Source organism: Aspergillus pseudodeflectus (assembly GCF_044049435.1).
Source record: "Aspergillus pseudodeflectus strain CBS 756.74 chromosome Unknown BJX68scaffold_4, whole genome shotgun sequence".
Classification (NCBI taxonomy): Eukaryota; Fungi; Ascomycota; class Eurotiomycetes; order Eurotiales; family Aspergillaceae; genus Aspergillus; species Aspergillus pseudodeflectus.
The window spans coordinates 551,755-574,595 of NW_027263780.1; the positions used below are offsets into that span (position 1 = coordinate 551,755).

At 51.1% G+C, this 22,841-nt stretch overlaps 6 protein-coding genes across 6 annotated transcripts; 4 read left to right on the forward strand and 2 right to left on the reverse strand.

The window, feature by feature from the left end:
* Positions 1-145: 145 nt before the first annotated feature.
* Positions 146-3,188, forward strand: BJX68DRAFT_252662 (UvrD-helicase-domain-containing protein; the record flags this gene model as incomplete). The annotated part of the gene is made up of 11 exons (XM_071042599.1): positions 146-523; positions 576-1,604; positions 1,635-1,919; positions 1,956-1,967; positions 1,998-2,174; positions 2,211-2,303; positions 2,334-2,378; positions 2,418-2,713; positions 2,744-2,810; positions 2,841-3,021; positions 3,055-3,188. The coding sequence occupies 11 exons, from the start codon at positions 146-148 to the stop codon at positions 3,186-3,188; spliced, it is 2,697 nt and encodes an 898-aa protein (XP_070903794.1).
* Positions 3,189-5,413: 2,225 nt separating this feature from the next.
* On the forward strand, positions 5,414-5,693 carry BJX68DRAFT_262364 (uncharacterized protein; the record flags this gene model as incomplete). The annotated part of the gene is made up of 2 exons (XM_071044419.1): positions 5,414-5,510; positions 5,581-5,693. 2 exons carry the CDS (start codon positions 5,414-5,416, stop codon positions 5,691-5,693), a joined length of 210 nt encoding a protein of 69 aa, XP_070903795.1.
* Positions 5,694-5,846: 153 nt separating this feature from the next.
* Positions 5,847-6,515, forward strand: BJX68DRAFT_142595 (uncharacterized protein). The gene is made up of 2 exons (XM_071036503.1): positions 5,847-6,427; positions 6,509-6,515. Exon 1 carries the CDS (start codon positions 5,930-5,932, stop codon positions 6,365-6,367), a length of 438 nt encoding a protein of 145 aa, XP_070903796.1. The 5' UTR covers positions 5,847-5,929; the 3' UTR covers positions 6,368-6,427; positions 6,509-6,515.
* Positions 6,516-8,457: 1,942 nt separating this feature from the next.
* Positions 8,458-10,440, reverse strand: BJX68DRAFT_142636 (G1/S-specific cyclin). Its single transcript, XM_071036504.1, has 3 exons — positions 10,315-10,440; positions 9,750-10,183; positions 8,458-9,686 (listed from the first exon to the last, which is right to left on the reverse strand). The coding sequence occupies exons 2-3, from the start codon at positions 9,960-9,962 to the stop codon at positions 8,643-8,645; spliced, it is 1,257 nt and encodes a 418-aa protein (XP_070903797.1). The 5' UTR covers positions 9,963-10,183; positions 10,315-10,440; the 3' UTR covers positions 8,458-8,642.
* A 4,432-nt stretch (positions 10,441-14,872) lies between these two features.
* Positions 14,873-16,701, reverse strand: BJX68DRAFT_227328 (uncharacterized protein). Its single transcript, XM_071038647.1, has one exon. It carries the CDS (start codon positions 16,435-16,437, stop codon positions 15,898-15,900), a length of 540 nt encoding a protein of 179 aa, XP_070903798.1. The 5' UTR covers positions 16,438-16,701; the 3' UTR covers positions 14,873-15,897.
* Positions 16,702-19,388: 2,687 nt separating this feature from the next.
* Positions 19,389-22,767, forward strand: ura7 (small subunit rRNA maturation protein UTP4). The gene is made up of 2 exons (XM_071036505.1): positions 19,389-20,653; positions 20,712-22,767. Exons 1-2 carry the CDS (start codon positions 19,600-19,602, stop codon positions 22,559-22,561), a joined length of 2,904 nt encoding a protein of 967 aa, XP_070903799.1. The 5' UTR covers positions 19,389-19,599; the 3' UTR covers positions 22,562-22,767.
* Positions 22,768-22,841: the final 74 nt, after the last annotated feature.

The following is a 22,841-nucleotide window of genomic DNA, read 5'->3' on the forward strand; positions in this document are numbered from 1 at the left end:
AATTTTCTATTAGATTACCACAACGCTGGTGCGTTAGTGTTTGAGTCGTACCACGTGATTTCGCGATCAAGCGCGTTTCCCCTCCGAAGAGAGATGGATAGCAACACGTACCCTAGCATGCGCAACACGCGTCCAAAACTTTCTCATGGATTCCATCGATCCTATTCTTAATGGCCTAAACACCGCCCAGAAGACCGCTGTAACCTCACCAGCCTCGGTCTTACAAGTCCTCGCTCCCCCAGGCTCCGGAAAGACCAAAACGCTAACGTCGCGTGTCGCGTATCTCCTCTCGCATCATGGATATCGGCCACAAGATGTCATCTGTTGCACATTCACAATCAAAGCTAGTCGGGAAATGCGGGAGCGACTAGCGAAGCTGGTTGGTGACCAAGTGCAGTCACGGTTGATTCTAGGGACCTTCCATTCCATTTGTAGGAGATACTTGGTTGTATATGGGCATCTGATCGGGTTACGGAGGGGATTCGGGATTGCAGATTCGGGGGACTCTTCGGCCATTATAGCAGTAAGTGATGTCTGTCTTTTCTTTGGGCAGTTTTGCTCACTGATATTCACAGAGAATTGTAAAACGGCTCAAGCTCGGGATTGACCCCAAGGTGGCCAGGTCTCGAATATCTCATCAGAAAGCACATGGAAACTCTCCAGAGGAAGCTGCAGCGAAGACTAACAAAGGAGGCAAAGTCCTTGAGCAACGTGAGTTTGTACAGGTTTACCAGGAATATGAAAAGGAACTCGCCACGTCCAACCTCCTCGACTACGATGATCTACTCTTACGGTGTGCAGAGCTGCTTCGCAAGCATCCCGAATGTGTTTCCAACATTCAAGTCGTCCTTGTCGATGAGTTTCAAGACACCAATCAAATCCAATACGAGTTGATGAACCTTCTAGCGTCTCGAAACAGACGTATTACAGTTGTCGGCGATCCAGACCAGAGCATCTATGGGTTCCGTTCCGCTGAGATTAAGAATCTGTCTCGGATGCAAAAACTGTATAGCAATACAGAAATTGTGCTCTTAGAGGATAACTATCGCTCGTCAGGCTCTATCCTCAGTTCCGCCCAGGATGTCATTGAACAGGATACGTCTCGACCATCGAAGAAACTACAACCGACTCATACATTTGGCACGTTACCAGTCTTGCGCAAACTGCCATCGGCTCACGCGGAAGCTCAATGGATCGCGCTTGAAATCAAAAGATGTGTGGGTATGACGGGAAAGCTGTTAAAGTACTCCGATTTTGCCATATTGCTCAGATCTGCCCCGTTGTCGCGACAAATCGAATCGGCCATGGGAAAGCACGGTATCCCGTACCGGATGGTTGGAGGCAAAAGATTCTTCGACAGAGTCGAGATCAAGCTGCTTCTTGATTATCTACGAGTCGTCAGTCATCCTGAAAACACGGAAGCACTTCTACGCATCATCAATGAGCCGTCGAGGAAAATCGGCGAGGAGACGAAAAAGTCACTCCTGAACAGCGCCGAGAAGGCCGGCAAACCATTCTGGGACTACATCAAGGATGTAGCGCAAGGTCGCAAGTCGACCGACAAACCTTTAATGAAACCTGCTTATCAAGGCCTCTGTGCCTTGGTTAGATTGATTGAAAACTCCAGAGAGAAGCTCCGGGAATGTACTGACAGCTCCGCGCCTCGAAGGATACTAGACATCTTGATTGAAAGGCTCTCCTTCCGCGGATACCTCACTGCGACTTACGGCTCTAATGACGAAAACAAATGGGCCAATGTTGAGGAGCTCCTGGGTTTGGCAGACGATGCGATTGCGTCTGAAGAGCAGGATGTGCGCGATGAAAGCCTTCCTGAAATTGAAGGCCTTGCTCAGGGGAAGGCCCACCCTGGTGAGGAAGCGCTGTCACAGTTCCTAGCGAACGTGGCTTTATCTACGGAGGTCCTCCCACAAGAAGGAAGCGAAGGCGAAGAACAGGAGCAAGAGAAAGTCACTATATCGACCATTCATGCGGCAAAGGGCTTGGAGTGGCCTGTTGTGTTCGTTCCGGCAGTGTATGAGGGTTCGATTCCGCACTCTCGTGCGGAGGATCTGGATGAAGAGAGACGCCTGCTTTATGTTGCTATGACTCGAGCACAAGCCCTTTTATACCTGAGTTGTCCACTCCGGCAGGCCCGGAATAATGAAGAAACTACCGTCACGCCGTTTCTGCCGCATGAGTTGATCAACAAGCGTCTCCGTACGGTTGGGCCAAAATTGTTTGAGAAGATTATTTATGGAATTGCAGACATATTGCGGCGAGAACGCCCGTCAGCCGAAGCGATGGTCGAGGGACAGCTCTCACTCGTTTCCCAGTTCGATGATCAGTGGACTGAAGATGGACAGGAGTTGCCTGATGCGGTTACCCGATGGGATGGCTCTCGAGCAATGGATGATGAGCCTTTTGCCAAGCGGCGACGATATGATCAAGAGCATTTTTCGACAGCCACGACTGTCACGAGTATGTCCTCAGCGTATACCATGAACGGTACCAGTTTCATGACACCAACTACTATGTCCCTTGGGTTCTCGACAGCCCGCGAGTACATAGCAACTGCGCCTGCGAAACAGGAGCCGTCCATGGAATCAGACCGTGGAGCGAAACGAAAGCCATCAGTCGGAATTTCCAGCGGTTGTCAGCCCAGTGCTGCCCAGAAGAGCATCTCGTCCTTTTTCGGCCAGCCCGCACCTCAGACGTCTCGCCAAGACACCCAATCACGACATAGGAGTGTCCTTCCACAAAGCCGATCGCCTGCCACAGGTTTCTCTGCTCCGAGCATATCATTGTCAAATGTACGGTCCAAAGAAGAAATTCCAGCAGAGTATATCAGACACCGAGCCCCGACTCAACATTTTCATCCTCCTCGGCCAATTCTTGAACCGTCTGACCCGAACCGCTACACCTGGTTGACTGCCTCGAAGCCAGCAGAAAAGCCAGCCTTGCACAGTGCCCAGCTGAACAGAGGGACGAATGCGGACGAGAGTCATAGGGGGGTAGTGACAAGTAACGATTTAGGCTGCGCAGGCACAGCTGAAGGAATGAGGCCAGCAACAACGTTTCATATGACCACGATGTCCATGGTACAGTCCGGAGGAACGACGGTGAGACGGACTTTGGGAATTCGACGCAGTATGAACGGTTGGGAAGAACGGATGAAGAAAGCAAAGTGAGGTATCAAGCGAAAATGGTGACACTGGAGGCACTTGGACGTTTGGGCACCAGAAGCACAAAGACGCCCTGCATGCTGCCCTATCTTTTCGACCGAGGTAGTACGCGCTATGACGCAGTGGCAAAGCACAGCGACAAAACAAGTCAACAGCGGCTGCGAGGGTGATCCAGCAATAATGCTAAACTAATAGAGCTATGTACCACATACCGCTTCGGTATTCTTGAATAATGGCCAATTTTCCAAGTCAGACTTACAGCCATCTCGCCGCAGCCCTTTCTGTTTCGAGCGCCCACAACCACGTCCTGGATGATAAACAGATGTCCCTGAAACAACGCGCATCGCCTGACGATTGACCATAGTAGTATGGAGGAGATGTGGAGAACTGAGATCTAGAATCAATGATTGTCACCGGCTAACCTGCATATCCGGCCAGCCACGTACGGAGAACCAACTCCACGTCTAGCGTCCGTGCATTCCTGAGCCCGCCAAAATGGAGCGGTGAGACACGCACGCATTGTTGTTTCGTCGACAGAATGTCTTACTCCTCCGGGGTAGACGGCAGAAAGGCACGGGCTCCTGGAAGCCTGGAGGCTGGTCGGCCGTGGATGCCTCAATGAACAGCGCAACTACAGAACTCTGTTGCCCCGGAGGGACGCTCTCCGCTGTTGCACAGTACTCCGTAGTCTCTCTAATAGCCTCAATGCTGTTGGAAAGTCGAACTACTCCGTCAGCGATGAAATTTAGTAAAGATAAGCGAGTGGACAGCCTCAATACGGTGATGCCGCGCAAATTGGCGAGATGAATATCATTACTTGTCCAGACAGAGCAAGGTAGCTTCTCCCGTCAGGTAGAGCGAGCACACCTACGTCACGGGACCTGTTCTCCTTGGAAGCGTAATTGAGCGTAGTTGGCAAGAGGCATAATTCCGTTGCTGCCAGAGTCGTGCTCTGAGTTGTACACTCCCTCATCCATCCACCAACAAGGCCCCCTTCCGAACTATTCCGGGCGACAGAGCGGCAGAGGGGCACATTTGCTTTTTCCTCGTCCGTCTGGCTCTCCCTCCTTACTCGCCAGCCAGGCGTGTCTCATCATCAGCATCCTCTCGAGAGATGGCACCACAAAGCCTTCAGCCGAGTTATCCAGGCGATTATTGATTCATTTCCTAAAATAGTTAGGCAGAGTTCAGGGGGCTTATGTCATCAGGAGATGAAGCAACGCTAGACTGTTCTGGGCTTCGTTATAAATAGGAGGAGCCTGACTGATCAAGTGACCATCTTGGTATCGGGCTGTAAATTTCGCAATAATATACATTTTTGACCCAATAGTAAGCTGACAATTTTGTACGAGATCGTAAGATACAATAGGGGATCTGTTCTGCTTGGTGCGTCTTACGAAGTGTCCGACTTAGCTGAGCATTCTTCGAAGCCGCATATGATGCACCAACTTTAGAGAAAAGAGGAGCAAAAGAAGAGAGCAACTGCTTCATCTGGCCCCAACGATCATTGTGGCGAAACAGGGTGACATGCTGAGGCTTGATGGGCGAGCAGGAGCCTTGAGGGCGAGACAAGGCGGACAGCTCGGCTGCAAGTATGAGAAGAACGGGGCATCCGGTTTGCCGCCTCGTCTTTTTTTCGGCTGGGAGAGCCCCCTGGCAGCGGTGGTGGAGGTCAGGAATGGGCCACACAATCGGGCTTAGCGCAGTGTTTTGGTTCATACTCCGGCGATGCAGAGTCCAGTCCGGGGTCATCCAACCAGCCGGATCTGCTCTCTTCTGAGCTATACCAAAGCAAGCATGCTGCTAATTTAGTTGTGCTGCTCCGTTCCCTCTTCTGGTTTGAATCCTCATTATTGTTGCTGCTGCTATTCCGCTTTCGAGCTATACCCTTCGCCCTCTGCCTTCCTTGCTTCCTCGAGAGCATACAAAAGGGCCTCGTCCCATCCTCCTCCGAGTCTCTCCTTCAGCACACTCTGTTATCATCAGCTTTCTCCCTTCCCAAGAACACAATCTCCGTGAGATTCAGGTTCCGTCCATCTTACCTCTCTTCCCTGATCACTTGAGCCTCTCAATCCGCCTACCCATCAGCTCAAACTACACACTTGAGCCTTGCTCCGCCACGACCTGTCAACCTTCTATATATATACCGAGTGCTATATATACTCGCCCTTCCCCAGCTTGCTCTCTCGACTCAACATCTTCATCATCTTTCATACTCCGTCATATTCAACATGCCGCACAAAGTGAACGAGTCAAATTCCACGCTTTCCAGCAGCGACACCAGCAGCAGCAGCGGTGACCAGGTAGTCGTCGTCCCAAACATACGAGGTATGCACGTCTCGATCGAATCGAATCTCACTTGCAAAGGTCACTAACAGGTTCGCTTCTGCATGTACAGGGTCCAATGCTGGTCCACGAAAATCACAGCCCCCGGTCGTTGTCCACAATCATGGCGGTCAAATCTACGACGAGACGAGACCGTCGGACTGGGACAGACAGCGATGGAAGTAGTCGTGCTTTGACCCCGGCTATTTCTTTCGTTCCTTCTGTTTCCTTTCGCGCCGTTCATTTCGTCATCTAGCGCTGCTGGCAGTTTGAGCTCCTGCATTACTCGCCCTATCCGCGCGGCTTCATACAAAAAGTGAGGCGGCGATCGACGCAGGCTAAGTGGACTAAAGCAGTAGTCTGCTTGGGTCTAACCTGACTTATCCTTCGCCATCTCGCGTTCTCGACCGGCCACCTGCACTATGTTGTTTCTGGCCTTCCGTCGTCACCGCTTCCTCCCCCGAGACCCTCCTCCTTTGCTCACTGAGTGCCAGTCAGTGCCCGCGGACTTGGCTTCCAGCTCAATCGGCCCCCTGTACAATTATTCTTCTCATGGGACGCATTGCCTTGCATTGTATGCTATCACTATCGCGTCTTTCTATCCTTTGTTTTTGCCCTTTCGTCCTTTCCACACAGCACACGTGTTACCTCACATTCCATCCGTCGCCTATCTCGAACGAATAGTTCAAGCCACGACAATGTCTCCGACACCCTTGCTTGCTTACTTCCCACCCCAGGTTAGCCAGCGCCGCTCTTCCCCAAAGTTCGAACCCTTTTTCCCCGACCTTGTATATTATACTTTACCTTTGCTTTTTTTCTGGTTCTCGCTTTTCCTTCCTGTCGTTTCTCGTTCCGCATAGCGTGGGTGGTTATCTCGTTTTCTCCTGGCTGGCTGGGCTGGCTCTCGTTTCTCATGTCATGTCACTCATTCATTCGCCGGCCTGATCACCTCATTCTCGCGTGAGTCGGATCTACCACTATGCAAGAGGTGTCTGCCTGTCTGTCTATCTCTGGTCTCTGTGATCAGTCAGTCCGTCCGTCCCTCACATCACCACCTGTCCTCTCTTATCTCTGTTCATCTCACTTGCCAACTTCCAAGCCACCGACTCGCTCCGTTACTGCACTTCTCCATACCATACCGAATCCATCCTGGATCATATGACAGCGCACATTCGTGGTGCAAACTACGCAGCGCATCAGCACGAGTAGGAGGGGAAGATCGAGATTGAGGTCCATCAGGCCTGTCGCGATATTTTACGATATCTATTGTCCTCTGTACCATCTCCAGACTACTACTATCTATCTATCTACCCTAGAGAAGAATTTCGGGTTACCAATGAAATAATTATACAACATTATCTTAGAACTTCAGCATCCTTTGCAACGATAGATTTCCTCATCAATTATCAGCACCTCAACAAACCACTCGCCAAGCCAGGTTTGACTTGTGCACGGCATTGCACACCATGCACCACTTATGAGGCCCGGCCCTTGAGTACTCCGTACTTCGCTTCGCTTGTCTACACCTCTCCCTCGCAGCTCGAAAGACGGTGAGCTCGACTCCTTAGCTCCAGCTAGGAGATTATCTTAGTCACTCCCAGGGGGTCTTCTTCAGCCAGCCAGTAAGATGCCAGAGTCTAGGCCCGAGCTCAAGCTCCCTTAATTTCGACGTCGTTAGCGCCCCTTCCTTTTTCATTCAGGCTTTCATCTGGTGATATGGATTCCGTATCTACGTAGACATTCCATATAATTGTAGGCCACTAAGACGGGCTTGGACTTCGGACATGTCGCTTTCTCGTTTCTCTTATGCCCCGAATAATCTCCGGTTGTTTGCCGAGTTGGTTCTTTATTTATGTGCGTACTTGCTACATGCATTGTGTCGAGTAGATACATATATATGTAGACGACGAGACATTGCAGGAGTGAAGATATATCCAATGCCTACCGATCTAGACTCGAACCCACCTCACTTTAACCGGAATGCTCAAATACGCATACGTAGTAGATAATGAAGGGTTGTCATTCAGGTCTCCAACCAGGCCTCCACCGCCTCTTGGGTCAGACTGCCAGTCACGGTCTAGGCTAGAGCTAGAGGGAGAACTACTGCATGCGTGAGCAATGGCACTCACTGACATTGATGACAGGTTGCAGTGAGTTGGCAATGTATGTTTGGAATACTCCGACCAATTTACAGATGTCAGGTCAGGTTACGGACTTCTTGCACGCAGATTTTGCAGGCGAATACCACGTCGTTGACGTCTCGGATAAAAACGAAGCAAAGCCTACAACATTTTACAATGGAAGCAAAAGTGAAAAAGAGAAATTGATTCGTCTTTTCAATGGATCGATGCTATGCCGTTCCATGGGGAGGGGGGGCCAACTGCCATCCGTACTCTCCAGTTTCCATCTCAAGAGCCGAGAAGCTCAGAGCCCCTTCCTTCTTTTGCTGCTTTTGAATCCTCCATTCCTTTTCCGCAACGTCCATATCCTGAGGGAGAATGATAGTTTTTTTGCTCATTTTGCGAAATCCGTGTTTTGCTGCTTTTTTTTTTGGACGGATCCTCCCACCAAACCAAGAACAGTGCGCATCCTCAGTGGGCGCACGTAGACACGAGGGTGGTGATAGAGTGAAGCCACATTATGAGGGTTATATGAGGTGTTGTGAGGGGGATGAAAATGGGAAAGGTAAAATGAGAAATCAGGAGTTGGGACTTGAACATGAGCCCAGGGACTCCAAAATGGCTTCGAAAGGGAATAATGGATAAACTTCAGGCAGTTAGATGCAGTGTGAACTCGAAATGCTCGCGCTTGCAATGCTAGATGTCAAGAATCAAATGGCAGATAGATGCGACTTGGTACACCCAAGGTATGATATGATACGTTAGAACACAAGGAAAGGGGTATGCAATTTTATTTGCAAATGACAAAAAGGAAATGGTAAGATAAAAAAAATGAATAAATCCAGGCATGTCGATGTCGAGACAGCCGGAGAACTCCAAAAGGGTTCGTTGGTCGAGGTAACCAGATCGGGTAATTATGGCAAACGATGTATGAGGGGGAAAACCTCATATCGGGACGTCGAAGATTATGTCAAGATGTCGACGACGGCGGACGCGCTTTATGATGATATCAAGCCTAATATCCAGTGGTGAAACTCATCTGAGGTTGGAGGTATTGTTGTTGGTATGTTGCCTCTTGTTGGTAGGGATTCGGGGCCATATATTGTACACTTGGCGAAGGAGTTGGGGACGGAGAGCAAGCGGTTGGCATTTGTACTGTCTTGACGTAGCCTGCATTGTTACCGTTGGCGAATGCTTCGTTTTCAGGGGTAATTGGCGGTGTGATATAGCCGTGAGGCATGTTAGAGGGGTGAGGGGCCTTCTGAGGAGTAGCGAGCCCGATTTCACCTTCATAAGGCTTGGATTCGGAGACGACAACGTCGGACGGAGGGCTTGGTGGTGTGTAGCTGGCAATTGATGCCTGGCGAGCGAGGAACTGCTCAAGAATCTTGGACACCCGGGAATAGTGGGACGAGGAATACTTCCTCGAAAGTACCTGGGACGGTTGGTGAAGCTGTTGTGACAGCCCGACCAGGGTCATAGAGTCGTACTGGGCAGCCCATTCCGTGTGACGAGGTTGAGGTCTGTTCAAGATACAGCGCGCCAAAGCCAGGGAGGCCCTCGCGAGGTCGAATGACGGCTTCGAGACGAACTCACGGTGGAATAGCGAAATCTCCGAGATGTACAGCGCGAGATGCTCCACCTCGGGATCGTACGGGGTATCCAAAACTGCCATTTGCAAGAAGCTGTCCACAGTCGGGTGTCCAATAGTCCATCCAAGCGTTTGCAGAACATGCCATTCCATCTGGATGAACATGTCATCGTCGTACAGAGAGCAGCACATCGACTTGAGTTCCCGGATGGTCGGTACACGGTCCTTCTTGTCGCCGTATTTGGCAGCAATCAGCAGAGCAGCGCATCCAACCAGCTGGTAGTGCCTCTTGTAGACCACACGCTTTGAGCAATACCGATCGAGCAGGTTGACAGTCAGGAACAATGTCGACGGCAGCAACTGGAAAGCAGTGTGGGCTTCGATAAGGAAATCGAGCAGGTAGGGACGCATGAACCACTGGATCTCGGTCTGGATATCAATCGACTCAACGTCAGGAAGAGTAGAAGCCTGAGTTAGAGGATTTGATTAGCCATGATCTATTGGTAGCGCGAGAACCTTTGGGTTACAAACATCCATGTCCAGCATGTGAGATAGAACGTCCTCACGGTATTCCTCACTAGCAATCCTGGAGAGCTCATCGGCGATGGCATACTGACGCTCGCGAGCGATCAGCTTGGCATGCTCCTTGGGATCCATCCTGGGAACAGGGAAGTCGTCATATGATTCCACGAAGAACGAGTCACAGGGTTGGTAGCTTGACGTAGGGCGTTTGTTGTAAGCCATGATGTCGAACTGGGTATTAAAAGGAGTGGACCTGAAGAGCACCGTGTCTATCAGGCAACGACGGAATTAAGAGAGTGACAGTCGTCAAATTAGGGTAAAATGATCAAGGAGTGTAATTAGTTGGAACGTATTAGGGAAGGGCCAGCGGGGAGACAATAATCTCTGGATGCTGGATGGATAGTGGCGAGACAACGGGTTCGGAGCCTTTTGGATGGCCAGAACTAAACGAGAGACTGTATTAGCGAATGAATTAAAGATTAAAAGAACGAATAAATGCAACGATAGTGAGCCATGAAGAGATGATGCGCGTAGCATATAAAGGGACAACTCCTTGGGACTAAAGAGTACTAACCCAGAGAAAAGGCCTTCGGGCAGAGGGCACAATGCAACCCTTACCGTGACGGCGTGTCTGGCATCTAGGCTGGGGCAAGACGCAGGAATGATCCGTCGAGCTTGAATCTGGAGGGGACTAGTTCAAAAGGCAAAGAACGACTGAACGTCTTCGCCCTAGGAACCAGTGTATGTACTGGCGAGCCTTTCGTGTACTCCGGAATGTGGAACAGGAGTACAGGCACGAAACCCTATGTAGGGGTAGGGATATTGTCAGGGGGAGGATCAGAATGCAATAATGTGCACAACGTACAGTTCGCAACCCGTAGTTCTGCTAAAGTGTCCTGGTTCAAGACTAGAGCGATTTGTAGGCTAGAAAGCTGCGGTATATCGAAATCCACATCAAAGGGATCCGGTAAGGTCGAGTCCAAGCAACGGGAATTCGAATGGAAACTGTTCCTAGGACGGGCACAACGATGGTCAGCAAGCTAGTCCCACGGCTTCCATTGTGTGATTCCGTTTCAATTATTATTGCCAATCCCAGCAGGAGCGAGATCAAGTGTTGCTGTCGGTATGTGAGGCCCTCGATCGTCCTTTTCAAGTATGCACCCAGGGACGCATTCCGGCAAGAGCAACCCCTTAATCCAAACCGGACAGAGAAACGAGCATGGTGTTTCTTAAATGACGCTGGGTCATCCACTGAACCGAATTTGTACAGGGAGAATACACATGCAATCTTCATGCACCCGTACATGACTTCTCGTCCGCTCCAAGTCCCCATTGTATTTTGCCCCTGACGGCTCCAACCATATCCTCTTGGCCCATGTCATTCCTCTCTAGTAGTGCATCTCGACGTCTTATCCCAGGGTCACCGCCACGGATTCCTCAAATGTTGAATTGCAAGGCTCCCGTTCTCCCGACACATACGAATGTTGTTGAATACGTTCGTCGGCGGCCACACCAGGCACACGATGATCATGAAGAGACTCGTTCGTCTTTCAGTTGGTTCAGGCCGACGCAGGTCGAAAGGCAATACCATAGGTCGAGGTCTTCCGTGTTCCAATTGACATCTATAGGGGTTGGGGGTGTATGGCATGAAAGTTGAAATTGCTCACCTTCCAGCAAATCACAACCGCGATAGAATCATGTACACGAAAAAAAGCGTTGTCCAAAGGGAAAAATCGGAAAAGAAATCAGGAGGACCCTTCTTTTTGCTCTTCTAACCGGCAGAAGCTGAATCGGGCAAAATCAAGCCGACGATGCCACGGACTGGATTTCGACTGGCAGATAAGGGGGAAAGGTTCGCCGTTTGAGTTAACAAACGTCGAGGGGTGGAAACGTCGAAGACGGACACGGCTCGACTGGAGAGCTGGTGCAACGGGTACAAGATGAGGCCGACTGACAGGATGTCGTCGACTGTATCTTCACCTGGAGACCTAGTCTCAGTATCTCTCTCCGCAGGAATTGACGGGAAAGGGGGATGAGAGATAGGAGGAGAGGAAGGGAAGGGAGACGAAGATAGAAGAAGGAGAAGGAGGAGAGAAGAATGAGGAGGAGTTGACTTCTCTCTCCAGGCGGGTGTAGGGGGAGAAAAGAGAAGGGAAGAGAAGCAAGAAAGGACGAAAGCCGGAGATACAGGTCGAGAGACGGTCGGCTGAAGCCTGAGGTTAGTTGCTGTATTGTGTATGGTAAAACGTGACGCTTCTCTCCTGTATTGAGGGAGTGGGTAACCCAAGTAAGGCGGGCTCGGGTATGGTATCGTGTACTGGAGCCGGCTCAATTTGTCCTGGTCCCCCGTCCTGTTTCAGCTCGTCTCAGCGGATGCTGGTCTATCGCGATCGTTGAAGAGTTGCCAGTCGCCTGCTGATTGCCCCTCGAACGGCGTTTCGCAGTTGAAACAGATCAATGCATTTGTACCAGCTATGTGTTCTTCAGGTCATGCCCGCAGTTCTAACTACTGGCCCACACGCAGCTCTAACAGATTGCATGAATAAAGGGTTAGATGGTGAGCTGTATTACTGGACCCTAAAGAAAGTTCAAGTTGACACTGCTCCCTTTTCCAGAACCTCGCATGGAGCTTGTAAGAGCGAGCCAATTTGTTAGACGCGGCCTGAGCCCAGGCAAGACACCCTTACTGGAAACGCGAAAGTCAATCACAACACTCAAGAGGTACGGGGTTGTACCTCAGTTAGTATGACAGCTAGTTTAGTAATTTGAAGTACAAACCAGTCTTACTACGAGGTTCGCTGGGCTGCTGGGGTTCTGATCCAGGCTCTTCAGAGAGAGGGGCTCGGCCTCATCAATCTAAAGATACACCTACGAAGAAGAATCTCAATCCTGCGACTTGAAAATGACCTGCAATCCAAGATAACCTTTCTGACGTTGCAGTCCCCCTCTCTGGTGGTGCAGCGAAACGACTGGTCTATGTTGGTCGTTAGCTGCCACGCCAGTTGCCGGCGTCCAGCACCCGCGTTCTGGTGGTGGGCGCCTGAGTGGGAGATCTCCGGCCTCTCCAGCGAGTCGTTCCCAGCCTTTCTGCTCCCTGGCTCCAGCCAGGAACACCTCGGCTGCTTGGCGCATGGATTTTTATTTCCCTCCCTCGTATTTTTGAGCTCGTCCACTGGTAATTTCTAGATCCTTTTGGCCCTTCCATATCAGCCACACCCTCGCTAACCTATCCACACTCGGAAGGTCAGCACCGGAGGCTGTCACAGCGTCTCCCCGTAATTTTAGGCAACACTGACCTGTCGATGCCTGCGAGACAATGGATGCTTCGAACGGCCAGAAGCAGGAATGTTCATCTTTCCATGAAGTCTGCGACCGCTGCCAACGGCATGTTCTCGGTGCTCTGATCGAGCAAGCTTGGCGACTTGTGCCCATCACTTGCATATCAGGGTGTCGACATGCGATTCGATGGTCGGTTTTCCCGGTAACAATCTACTTTCAGCTGCTGACGACCGGCTGGCAAGACTGGTTCGCATTGGAGTCGCGACTCGCGACTTAGTCTACCTTGACGTGCTCGATGTACGATCCAGACACCCAGTTCGTTTGGAGTATGATCTCACCAATTCATTGGTCAAGCTTCATGATGTCGATTTTCGAGCCGCAGTCTCCGCAGAGCTCTCTTGCCTACTCTACCCAGGAACTCAGGTCGATTGACTTGGGTGACTGCGCTTGTGATGCTCTGAGAATACTTGCTTACTGGTTCGGTGCTTATTCCTGGTTCCAACTTGGAGAAGCCATTTCGACGACTGAGGCCAGGCAGTCCTCAACTTGACTGTCTATCCCGCCAACAGAACCCAATCCACGGTTCGGATATAAAAGCCGCTCAGGTGAACACCCAAGATAAGATTTCTGTCTCGATGTAAGCCTCAGGTGAGATGCGACGGAGCTTAAGGGTTCTTTTCTATAAGCGTGCGACACGTCCCCGGTCCTTGGAGAAGCTTCGTTTGACGCTTGTCCGACATCAAAAGTACACGACCGATACCCCTTTCCTCCGACTCATGACGACCTGGCAACAGGCAAATTTGAACATGATCTTCACTTTTGGTCCCTTCGGATCGGTAGAGGCTGATGTGGCTGGCGGCGATGTCACTTATGCCTCCAGTCTCCGTGGATATTCGCGAAACTATCAGATCATCTTGGAAACCATAGCTATCCCTGGCCTCGCTGAGTCCAAAGTCCGAGTCACTGCCTTGCTTTATAGTTGATCATGTCCCCATGAGTCCCAGCCTTCTTTGTCGCCGTGCGGCCGTGGTGCGCCGGAACTACTAGTCCTGAAGCCAGCGTAAATAGTGAGATGCTGCCTCCCGTATTTTCCCTCCCCATAGGGATTCAAACAGATCGGCTGTTCCACTCGTTATATCCGACTTGTCGTCTGGACTCTGGAGGTTGTTGGTCATTGTAGCAAAAAGGGGGTCTGGGCTGACTCATCACTTTACAGCCATCGAGGACAGAATCTCCAAGGGGGAAAGGGGGAGCAAACAAACGCCTCTCGTACTGTAAGATTAATGATGATGACATGAACAGGGATCAGGCAATCGAAACTGGCAGGAGATTCGTGACTCGTCTTGATGGGGCACATTAGCCTTCTGATTAGTATGCGTCTCGCAGGTCAGCGCCAGCTGCTATTGCGAATGGAGAGGCCTCCAAGGAAGTCCAGGCGCAACCGCAGTAGTACCAGCCATGATTCCAAGCCTCTCGGCTCCTGCAGGGGCTGGGATATCAAACGCGAATTGAGTCTCCCTGCGACGTTCCTGCAGCGTTGCCCATCGCCAGCCATCGAATACTTCATCAGACTTCTCAATTGCAGTCGCCCTTACGCTGTGCTTGTGCACTCCGTACGCTATGCATACCTCCATGCGTATATAGTTTAATTGATACCCTTTAAGTGAAGCAAGTCGAAAATCGCCCATCTAAATTTGGCAGACGATGATTGAAGTACAATACGAATGCCCGTGTAACATCGTGATGTGTGCAATCGCCAGGGGGAAATAGATACCTGAATACCGGCAAGGATGATATCGGACTCGAACGTCGATGATAATTGAGAATCGTTATTTCCCTCTATTTCAGATACTGTATGTCCATACTCAATTTCAATCATACATAGTACTTACAGCTATTAAAGTCCACCGCATTCGGGTCCGAAATTACCACACATTTGGTCACATACTACGAGGTTACTAACAGCCTGGCACAACCCACTGCGGAGCCTGCAAAGCCTGGAAATATTGCTAAGTGTGCAGCGGTCTTTCTCACCTCATGTTCGAGAGAGATTAGGATGAGTTCCTTATGACGAAAGAATGGCTTGACTAAAGTTGACTTGAAGAGTCTAGGAAATGAGTGGTTCCTATAATTAAATTTGGAATAGCCGCCAAAAGGCCATCTTGCCTTTTCCGATCTCCCAACCTCGAGGAGCCTTGAATCACATATGTAGATGATAAACCACGACAATATATGACCGGGTAAAACTGGAATCATCTCCATTTTACGTACTCTTCATTCAGCAAGCTCCGTTGGCTAACCGTGAACGATAGACAGCACATGAAGGAAGAAAAAAAAGGCCCAGCAAGTGGGCCAGTGGACACTAGAATCTCGAAGAACAGAACGGAGGGGCTGGAAAAGGAAGGTTTCTAGAAGGACTGCAGAACTATTTGGGGACGGAACCGCCGTACCGGTCCGTGGATGTGTCGAAAATCTCAGATGGCTTTTTTTTTGCTCCGGATCCTTCCAGTGTTCGGCTCCAGCTATATCATATGTATGTTGCGTTTACCCCGTTGATAATTTGAAGATCTCCATTCTCGGAGATGGCGAGTCTGAAGATTGTTGTTGCCACTTTGATGCTTTATTAAGGGGGGGTCGATTCATCTCAGCAGTAGTAGTAGGCTCCTGGACTTGTCTCAGTACACTGTATGAAAGTCGGAGTAGTACTCCCGGTACTTCATGGACTCCCACAGGAGTCAGCGTACACCGTACAGTGGCTTTTGAGTCTTTTTGCACTCGTACGGCGGCGTATACAGGATCTTCTGTGGTGTTCATTTGCGATTACTCAAGCGACTCCATATAGATACAGGAGAAACTCATGCCCGGTGCAGACTCCATCTTAGATCCACCATTCTTTAAGTCGAAAAATTCTCTCGGTGGAGGACGAGGACAGATATAAATCATGAATTTGAAGGCCTGCTGTCAACTTGTCGTTGATGTAGCCATGTAATGAATTGAAGTCTAGACTGACCTCGGAATCTCGAATATCAGAAGTAATCAAGACGCCAACAACCCCAAAGTCAATATACATCGTATGCGGCTGAACCGCTGGTATATATGCCATTGCCAGGATCTTGAGGCTTTGTTTGTTCAGCGAATGAGACGCCCTCGAATGCATCTTGGGACTTTGCATCTGCTGGGTCTGCTTGACCGCTGAGAAGAAAATGTGACACAAGGACCCTCCCGAGAGAAGTTTTTTTAGCCTCACCGAGCCTGCGGGGTTCGCAAACCGTGGATGAAGTTTTGCAGACGCTGCTTTTACCTCTGTCTCGATGCTTGACAGTGTCTTCAATGGGACAGCAGATTCTGCGGCTGTGGTGACTGTAATACTTACAGAAGGTGGGCGCTTTTCGCATACAAATTCCATACAGGCATACATACAGCCCCAGAGCCGGAGTCGGAAAGGCTAGTAAAATACCTCCTTTAAAAGACACCCACGGAAAGAGAGCAGACAGGCCGTAGTGTAAAGAAAACGACTCCACATAACCCCATAGTGGTCTTGACTTCTCATTATAGGTAATTGGATACCTATTTCGAGGGCCGGAGACCGGGAGTTCGGGTCACGACTGTGACTTGCAAACGAGGATATCCCAAACGTGACTCCGCATCGGACTCGTCAACACGAACGCGAACGTATCAACGGCAGAATTAACTTTGGCGTGTTGATCGAATCGATAGATCCTGCGCCCGAGACCTCGGACCAGATCCATGGCGTCATGATTGACTCGCGTCCCACGTTTCCGCCGTTCGGCGTGCCCCATTCTGGGCTTTCGAATCACAGATCATCAAATTGAGGTTGCTCAATCTTGGGAGTCAACACTCCAGTCTCCCAGGAGTACTGATACTCTGGAGACTCCCTTGGACTTCATTCTCCCACCTCAACGGGAGCTTTCATACTTCCAGTGCGGCAATTGAGTTCTGGCTTGCCCGTTCACTTAAGGGGCACGCAACGATGACATAAACCGGCGAGGGTCAAAGCCTTATCCGCAACGCTTGGCAGCGACTCAGAAAAGCCCTTTACGCGCGTTGATTCGAGGATCGCGTTAAAGTCAATCGCGCTTGTTGCTAATCTGGCGTGTCTGTTCCCAGTTTTCTTAGCGTTTCTCCAGGCCTGGGCCACAAGAAATTCATGGAATCCCTGTTCGCCAGCTTGGAACGCGCAAGAGATTGAGAATCAATCCTCCTAAGGGAAGGTCGCCCGTCAAGTTAACTCCTAGACCGCGGAGCTCTGCAAGATGGGCGACGACGACTGGGGGTACAATTGCGAATCTGCCAACTCTTCCAAGTTCCGACATGTTGCGAGGTAAGCTGAGTCGCCGCATAAGCCACCTCCTGAACCAAGGGACAATGGCAAAGTAACCTCGTTATCAAGCGAGGCGCCTTGGGCTCATCGAGCTGCCGAGCAAGATTTACCGACATTTGAGTTCCCCGCGGGCGGTATCACATGTCCTGTACTTTGGAAAAAGCATCCAAGTTCCAACTCTATCTGAAATCGCGTGCGACAACACGCGAGTCGCACGATATACTACCCCAGCCATCTGGTGCGGAGAGATTGAGTTTCTCCTCGTCGGCTCATCCACTACCCTTAACAACGGGGCACCATTGTTTCCCTCACGTACCGTATCTAGCTGACGCATTTCCACTTGACCCTGAAGTAACTTTGGCCCAAACATGGTTGAAACTAAGGCCGCTGGCTTTCGAATTTCTGAGGGCTCTGTGCGAAGCGCTATCATTGATTGGGCTTGTTGATTGTGAGACGCCGAATCATCTATATATAAACATCGATTGAACCAGAATCCTGCCTTGCGCCCATACACATTGCTCATATGTAGCTCTCTTCAATCAGAGCCAATGAGACGATGAACCAGAGTCGCTGAACTGATGGAGAGCTGTGGCTTTCTCATCTTGAATCACTTGCAGCTGAGGGTCTGGTCTTTCTCAGCATTACCTCAAGTGGTTGGCCACCACTATAATGCGCGTGTGGTACAGTAACCACTAGAGGGCAATGCATGTCATACCATTTGAAAGAAGGATACCAGAATATCTCAATCCAAGGGGGTGGTGACGACGGCTCAGGCTTGCGAACAGGCAAAGATCGTGGCTGATGTCGAGATACCCCGCACTGGGCTGACGATCAACTCCAATTGCAACGAGGCGCGGCCGATTCAGCTGGAACCTGCAAGCCGCACGGGGTTTCTGCCGGAAAGGTAGCTCATTGCCACTTTCATCGAGGTTTACGAGCAGTCGCGAAGCGCATGCATGAATCCCTCCTGTCTAAGCCCACCGAGTGGTCTCCCTTTCAGCCTCTGTGGTCCTCGAACTTGAGACTGGGCCCCGTAGGGGAGCCCCATCCCTGTAGTATTGCGACAGTCTTGCCCTATCAGGCCCTCCGACTTGAGGAGCGACATAATTCGTCCTAATGGGATGCCGCGATGGCGGAATCTCGACCGGGGTCTGACTGACGTGGCAGTCTTTCAAGCAATGAAGACTACCAAAGACATGCAGATGTCTGTCATCCTTTGTCCTCGATACGGCCTTCCTTTTGAAGTATCGAAGCGATTCATTCCTTGTTTTCACCGGCTCAAGATGCCCCATCCTTGTCTCTCTCCTCGATGCAGCTCTTGTGGTGGGTGGGTGGCTGGTCAACGATACTTCAATACGCTATTCGAAGGTCAAACTAGCACTCTGTTCTGTCAGCCATTCCTTTGACGTACAAGAGTACTATCACCTCATTGTTTGCTGGCAAGTCTGAAGCTTAAATATATGACCGTGAACCGTGAGCAATGCAGCAATCTGAACTGGTTGGCTGTCGCTGTCCGGCCGCTCCTTATCTTGTTCCACAGATTCCTCTCGAACGGCTTGAGACTCACAGTCTGCCAATTCCCACCCTCCTCTGAATGCGAGTCATGTCCTCTCTCCGGAGGGTCGAAGGCCAGCTCATAGATAGCCCTTTAACTTTCGGGATCGCTTCTGATGTGCGGTAGCTCGTTGGAAAGGCCGATCGCGAACTAGCTATATGCGAAACAGGCTCAGTCAGCAAATGCTTTTGTAGCACAATGTAGGTACTTTCTACAGATTTGGGAGGAAAGCTAGGCTGAATGTTCGCTTGCTCACTTAGCTCTTACCTGGTCATTGAGCGACACAGTCTTCCTGGTAGCACTCTAAACCTCTCTGTTTGAATGCCAGATCCAGATAGTCCTGCTGTTGAGGAGCATGTCAATGCAAGCATGTTACTTCTGTTCCTACGAAATCACGTGACTGATACCACCGGTGGAACCTCCGAGACGCTAAAATTTGTATCAAGAAAAAAAAAAGTAGGAACACCGCCGAGACCAACAATCGGCTTCTATAACCCATTCAACCGTACAGTCTACTCTATAACAATTACCGGAATGTCTGTATAGCGGTAGGCTCTTTAACTTGAGCCAGAGAACCGATCTTTTTACACCTCTCACACCGCAAATCACCAGCGTTGGACTCCGCAGAACCAAAACCTTGTCGCCGCAACCCTTCGAGAATTCCAGCATACAAATTACCGACAATGGATATCCACCGCTGCCGCTTCATACCATACAATCCGCAGGCGATCAATGCGCTCGCATTCTCGCACCCGCCCTCAGTTGGGCTCAGCGGAAAGGGTGTGTCCACCCTCCGCCTCGCGGTCGGACGCGCCAACGGCGACATCGAATTATGGAATCCCATGCGCGGCGCATGGTTCCAAGAAACCATCTTGCACGGCGGAAAGGACAGGAGCATAGAGGGTCTAGCATGGACGCTAGACCAGCCGGAGGAAGGACCGGACGGACAAAAGCTTGCGGGTCGCCTGCGGCTCTTCAGCATTGGGTACTCGACGACAGTAACAGAGTGGGATCTTGAACAGGGTCGGCCGAAGCGGCACTCAAGCGGAAGCTATGGGGAAATGTGGTGTCTTGCTGCACAGCCAAGGTGGCAGCCTACAAAGGGAAGGGACATGAAGCCACTTCCGCCTGCGGAGGGGGAGTTTACGGGTCAGCATCTTGCTGCTGGGTGTGCGGATGGGTCGATTGTGATATTGTCAACCGCAGATGATGATTTGAAGTTCTTGAAGATCTTGCGGCCATCGACGAAGAGGCCGAGAGTATTGAGTGTGACCTTCCAGGATCGAAATACTATTGTGGCTGGGTATGCGGATAGCTCGATCCGGGTGTTTGACATCCGAAGTGGGCAGCTCTTGCGCACAATCAGTCTTGGAAAGGGTCCGACCGGAGGCTCGAAGGAGCTGCTGGTTTGGTCAGTGAAGTGTCTGCCGGATGGCACCGTTGTTTCTGGAGACTCTGCTGGTGAAGTCCGGTTCTGGGACGCGAAGAACTACTCTCTAATCCAACGGCTACAAGGACATCTGGCCGATACACTGGATGTCGCAGTCAGTGCAGACGGAGAAACTGTCCTTAGTGGCGGTGCAGACCAAAGGACTGTGGTCTACAGGAAGACAGTCGGCGAGAAGGGCGACAAGAGCAGCAGATGGGCGGAGGTGACACACCGAAGGTACCATACTCACGATGTGAAAACTTTTGCTGTTTATGAGACGAAGAACCTGAGCATCGTCGTCTCTGGAGGTACGCATTCCCGTGTTACTCTATTCGCCAATCGTCAGCAGTGGCTAACATTAAATAGGACCTGATGCCAGCCCCGTTGTCTTGCCCCTACGTGAATTCGGAAAAGAACACCACCGAAACCTCCCAAGCCTTCCTCAGATTCCACCAGTCGTTTCCGCACCTTCCTCCCGCCTTGTGATGAGCTACTGGGATAGGGAGGTGAACATTTGGCGAGTGTCCCGGGGCCCTACTTCATTACATGAAGTCCCTGATGGACAACGGCACAGGCTTGTTGGGAAAGTCATGATTCAGGGCGAAGAAAACATCACCTCCGCGACACTATCCAGCGACGGGAAGATCCTTGTCGTTGCCACGATCTCCAGTGTCAAAGTGTTTTCCGTGCGACGACGCAAGGGCGATGAACGGGGTACACTGCGCGTGCAGAAATTGGATGCCCCAGATACACTTTCTGAAGACGGAGCGCGACTTGTCACACTCTCGCCAGACAGCAGATGGCTTTCTATAGTGCGGCCAAACAGTGACATTTGCCTCGCCAGAGTCAAACCCGCTTCGTCTGCTACAGAGAAAACCGAAATCCTGCCCAAACTAGTCAACCTTTCCAGAGCCCCTCGTCACACTCGCTTTGAGAACATATCGCACGGAACGCTCGGTACATATGAACGAACTATCCGCTGCGTCGTCTTTTCACATAACAGCAAGATCCTCGCCTCGGGCGACCTCTCCGGCTGCATTGACACATGGTCCCTAGAAGAGGCTACCGAAGCCACAATTAAAAAGATAAATACTACCGCCGAGTCAGACGACGAGTCGTCCGATGACGATGACGAGGAAGATTACCCTATAATCGAAGGCGAGCGCTGGCGCGCTGTCGCCAGCGACTCCCCCATCCCTCGCCTCAAGGCCAGCGTCGCCCTCCTATCCTTCCGTCCCCCCAGCCCCAATGCCACTCAACAGTCACTTCTAACAAACGGCTCTTCAAATGCCACTACGGCGAACACAGGCGAGTCCCGCCTAGTGGCCCTCACAACAGAACATCAGCTCGTTGAATTCGATGCCCTAGAGGGCAAACTCTCTGAATGGTCACGACGGAACCCCAAGGCCTTCCTCCCGGCGGACTTCAAGGGCGTCAAGGACCGCGCCATGGGCTGCTTCTGGGACCTGTCAGACGCCACCCGGGAACGCCTCTGGCTCTACGGCACCTCCTGGCTCTGGATGTTCGATCTAAAGCACGATTTCCCGTCGACCGAAGAACTGGCCGAGGTAGCCACCCAAGAAGACTCCACCAACGCCACGGGAACGCCAAAGAAGAAACAATCGCACAAGCGCAAACGCGAAATCACGGAGGACGGCGAAGGGAAGCGCGGCAGCAAACCAAACAAGAAATCCAACACCGGCGCAGGCGACCGGATCCCACTCGCCGAATCAACCGTCTTCTTCGACCAGAAGGCCCGCGACTTTGTTGGACCAGACGCTTCCACCGGTGAATGGGTCTCGCTCGAGAAGGAGCGTCCCGTCGACGAAGAGGGCGAAGACGACGAATACAATGAGAACAACGATATCCGCCTTGCGCATCTCAGGAGGGCAGATGGCACCAATGCCACTGGCAGCAGCAGCAGCGGTGGCAAGGCCAAGCCCAACGGCACGCCCAGCAAACAGATTGTGAAATCCTCCGACGCCCAGTCTGCGCCTCCGCGTCGCTGGTGGTTTACGTACAAGTACCGGGGGATTCTGGGAATCGTACCCCTGAGCTCCTCTGCGTCGAGTTTCACTGATACCGGTCTCGATCTCGATCTCGCCGGCGAGTCCGTCGAGGACGCCACAGCCAGTAACGGCGTCGAAGTTGCCGTTGTCGAGCGGCCGATGTGGGACGTTGACCTTTCGGACCGATACGTGCGCGAGTACGAGTAGAGCGAGTGAGAACAAAAGTTTCTTCGAACCGTCGCTTCCCATTTCTGGCCCAAGTGACTTGTGCGGTCTTGCATATACGAACTTCAACATGTCTTCTTTTTTCTGGTTCTTTTCCATTCCACCTCATTGGCGAACAGGATATTTTTTTGTATGCTATGCTACTCTAGGTATTCTTATTGCATTTGTATCAAGATTTATTCGAGTTCAGAAGTTGAACTTTCTCACGAAATGGCTCCTTGCAACCTCGCTCCTGTTTTAGGAAAGGCCAGCAGTAGTAGAG

Coding starts and splice junctions, on each gene's coding strand:
- BJX68DRAFT_142595 (XM_071036503.1), top strand. CDS start 5,930: ATGTTGTTTCTGGCCTTCCGTCGTCACCGCTTCCTCCCCCGAGACCCT.
- BJX68DRAFT_142636 (XM_071036504.1), bottom strand. CDS start 9,962: ATGGCTTACAACAAACGCCCTACGTCAAGCTACCAACCCTGTGACTCG. Junction 9,687..9,749: donor CTCACATGCTGGACATGGAT/GTTTGTAACCCA, acceptor CCTCTAACTCAG/GCTTCTACTCTTCCTGACGT.
- BJX68DRAFT_227328 (XM_071038647.1), bottom strand. CDS start 16,437: ATGTATGCCTGTATGGAATTTGTATGCGAAAAGCGCCCACCTTCTGTA.
- ura7 (XM_071036505.1), top strand. CDS start 19,600: ATGGATATCCACCGCTGCCGCTTCATACCATACAATCCGCAGGCGATC. Junction 20,654..20,711: donor GAGCATCGTCGTCTCTGGAG/GTACGCATTCCC, acceptor AACATTAAATAG/GACCTGATGCCAGCCCCGTT.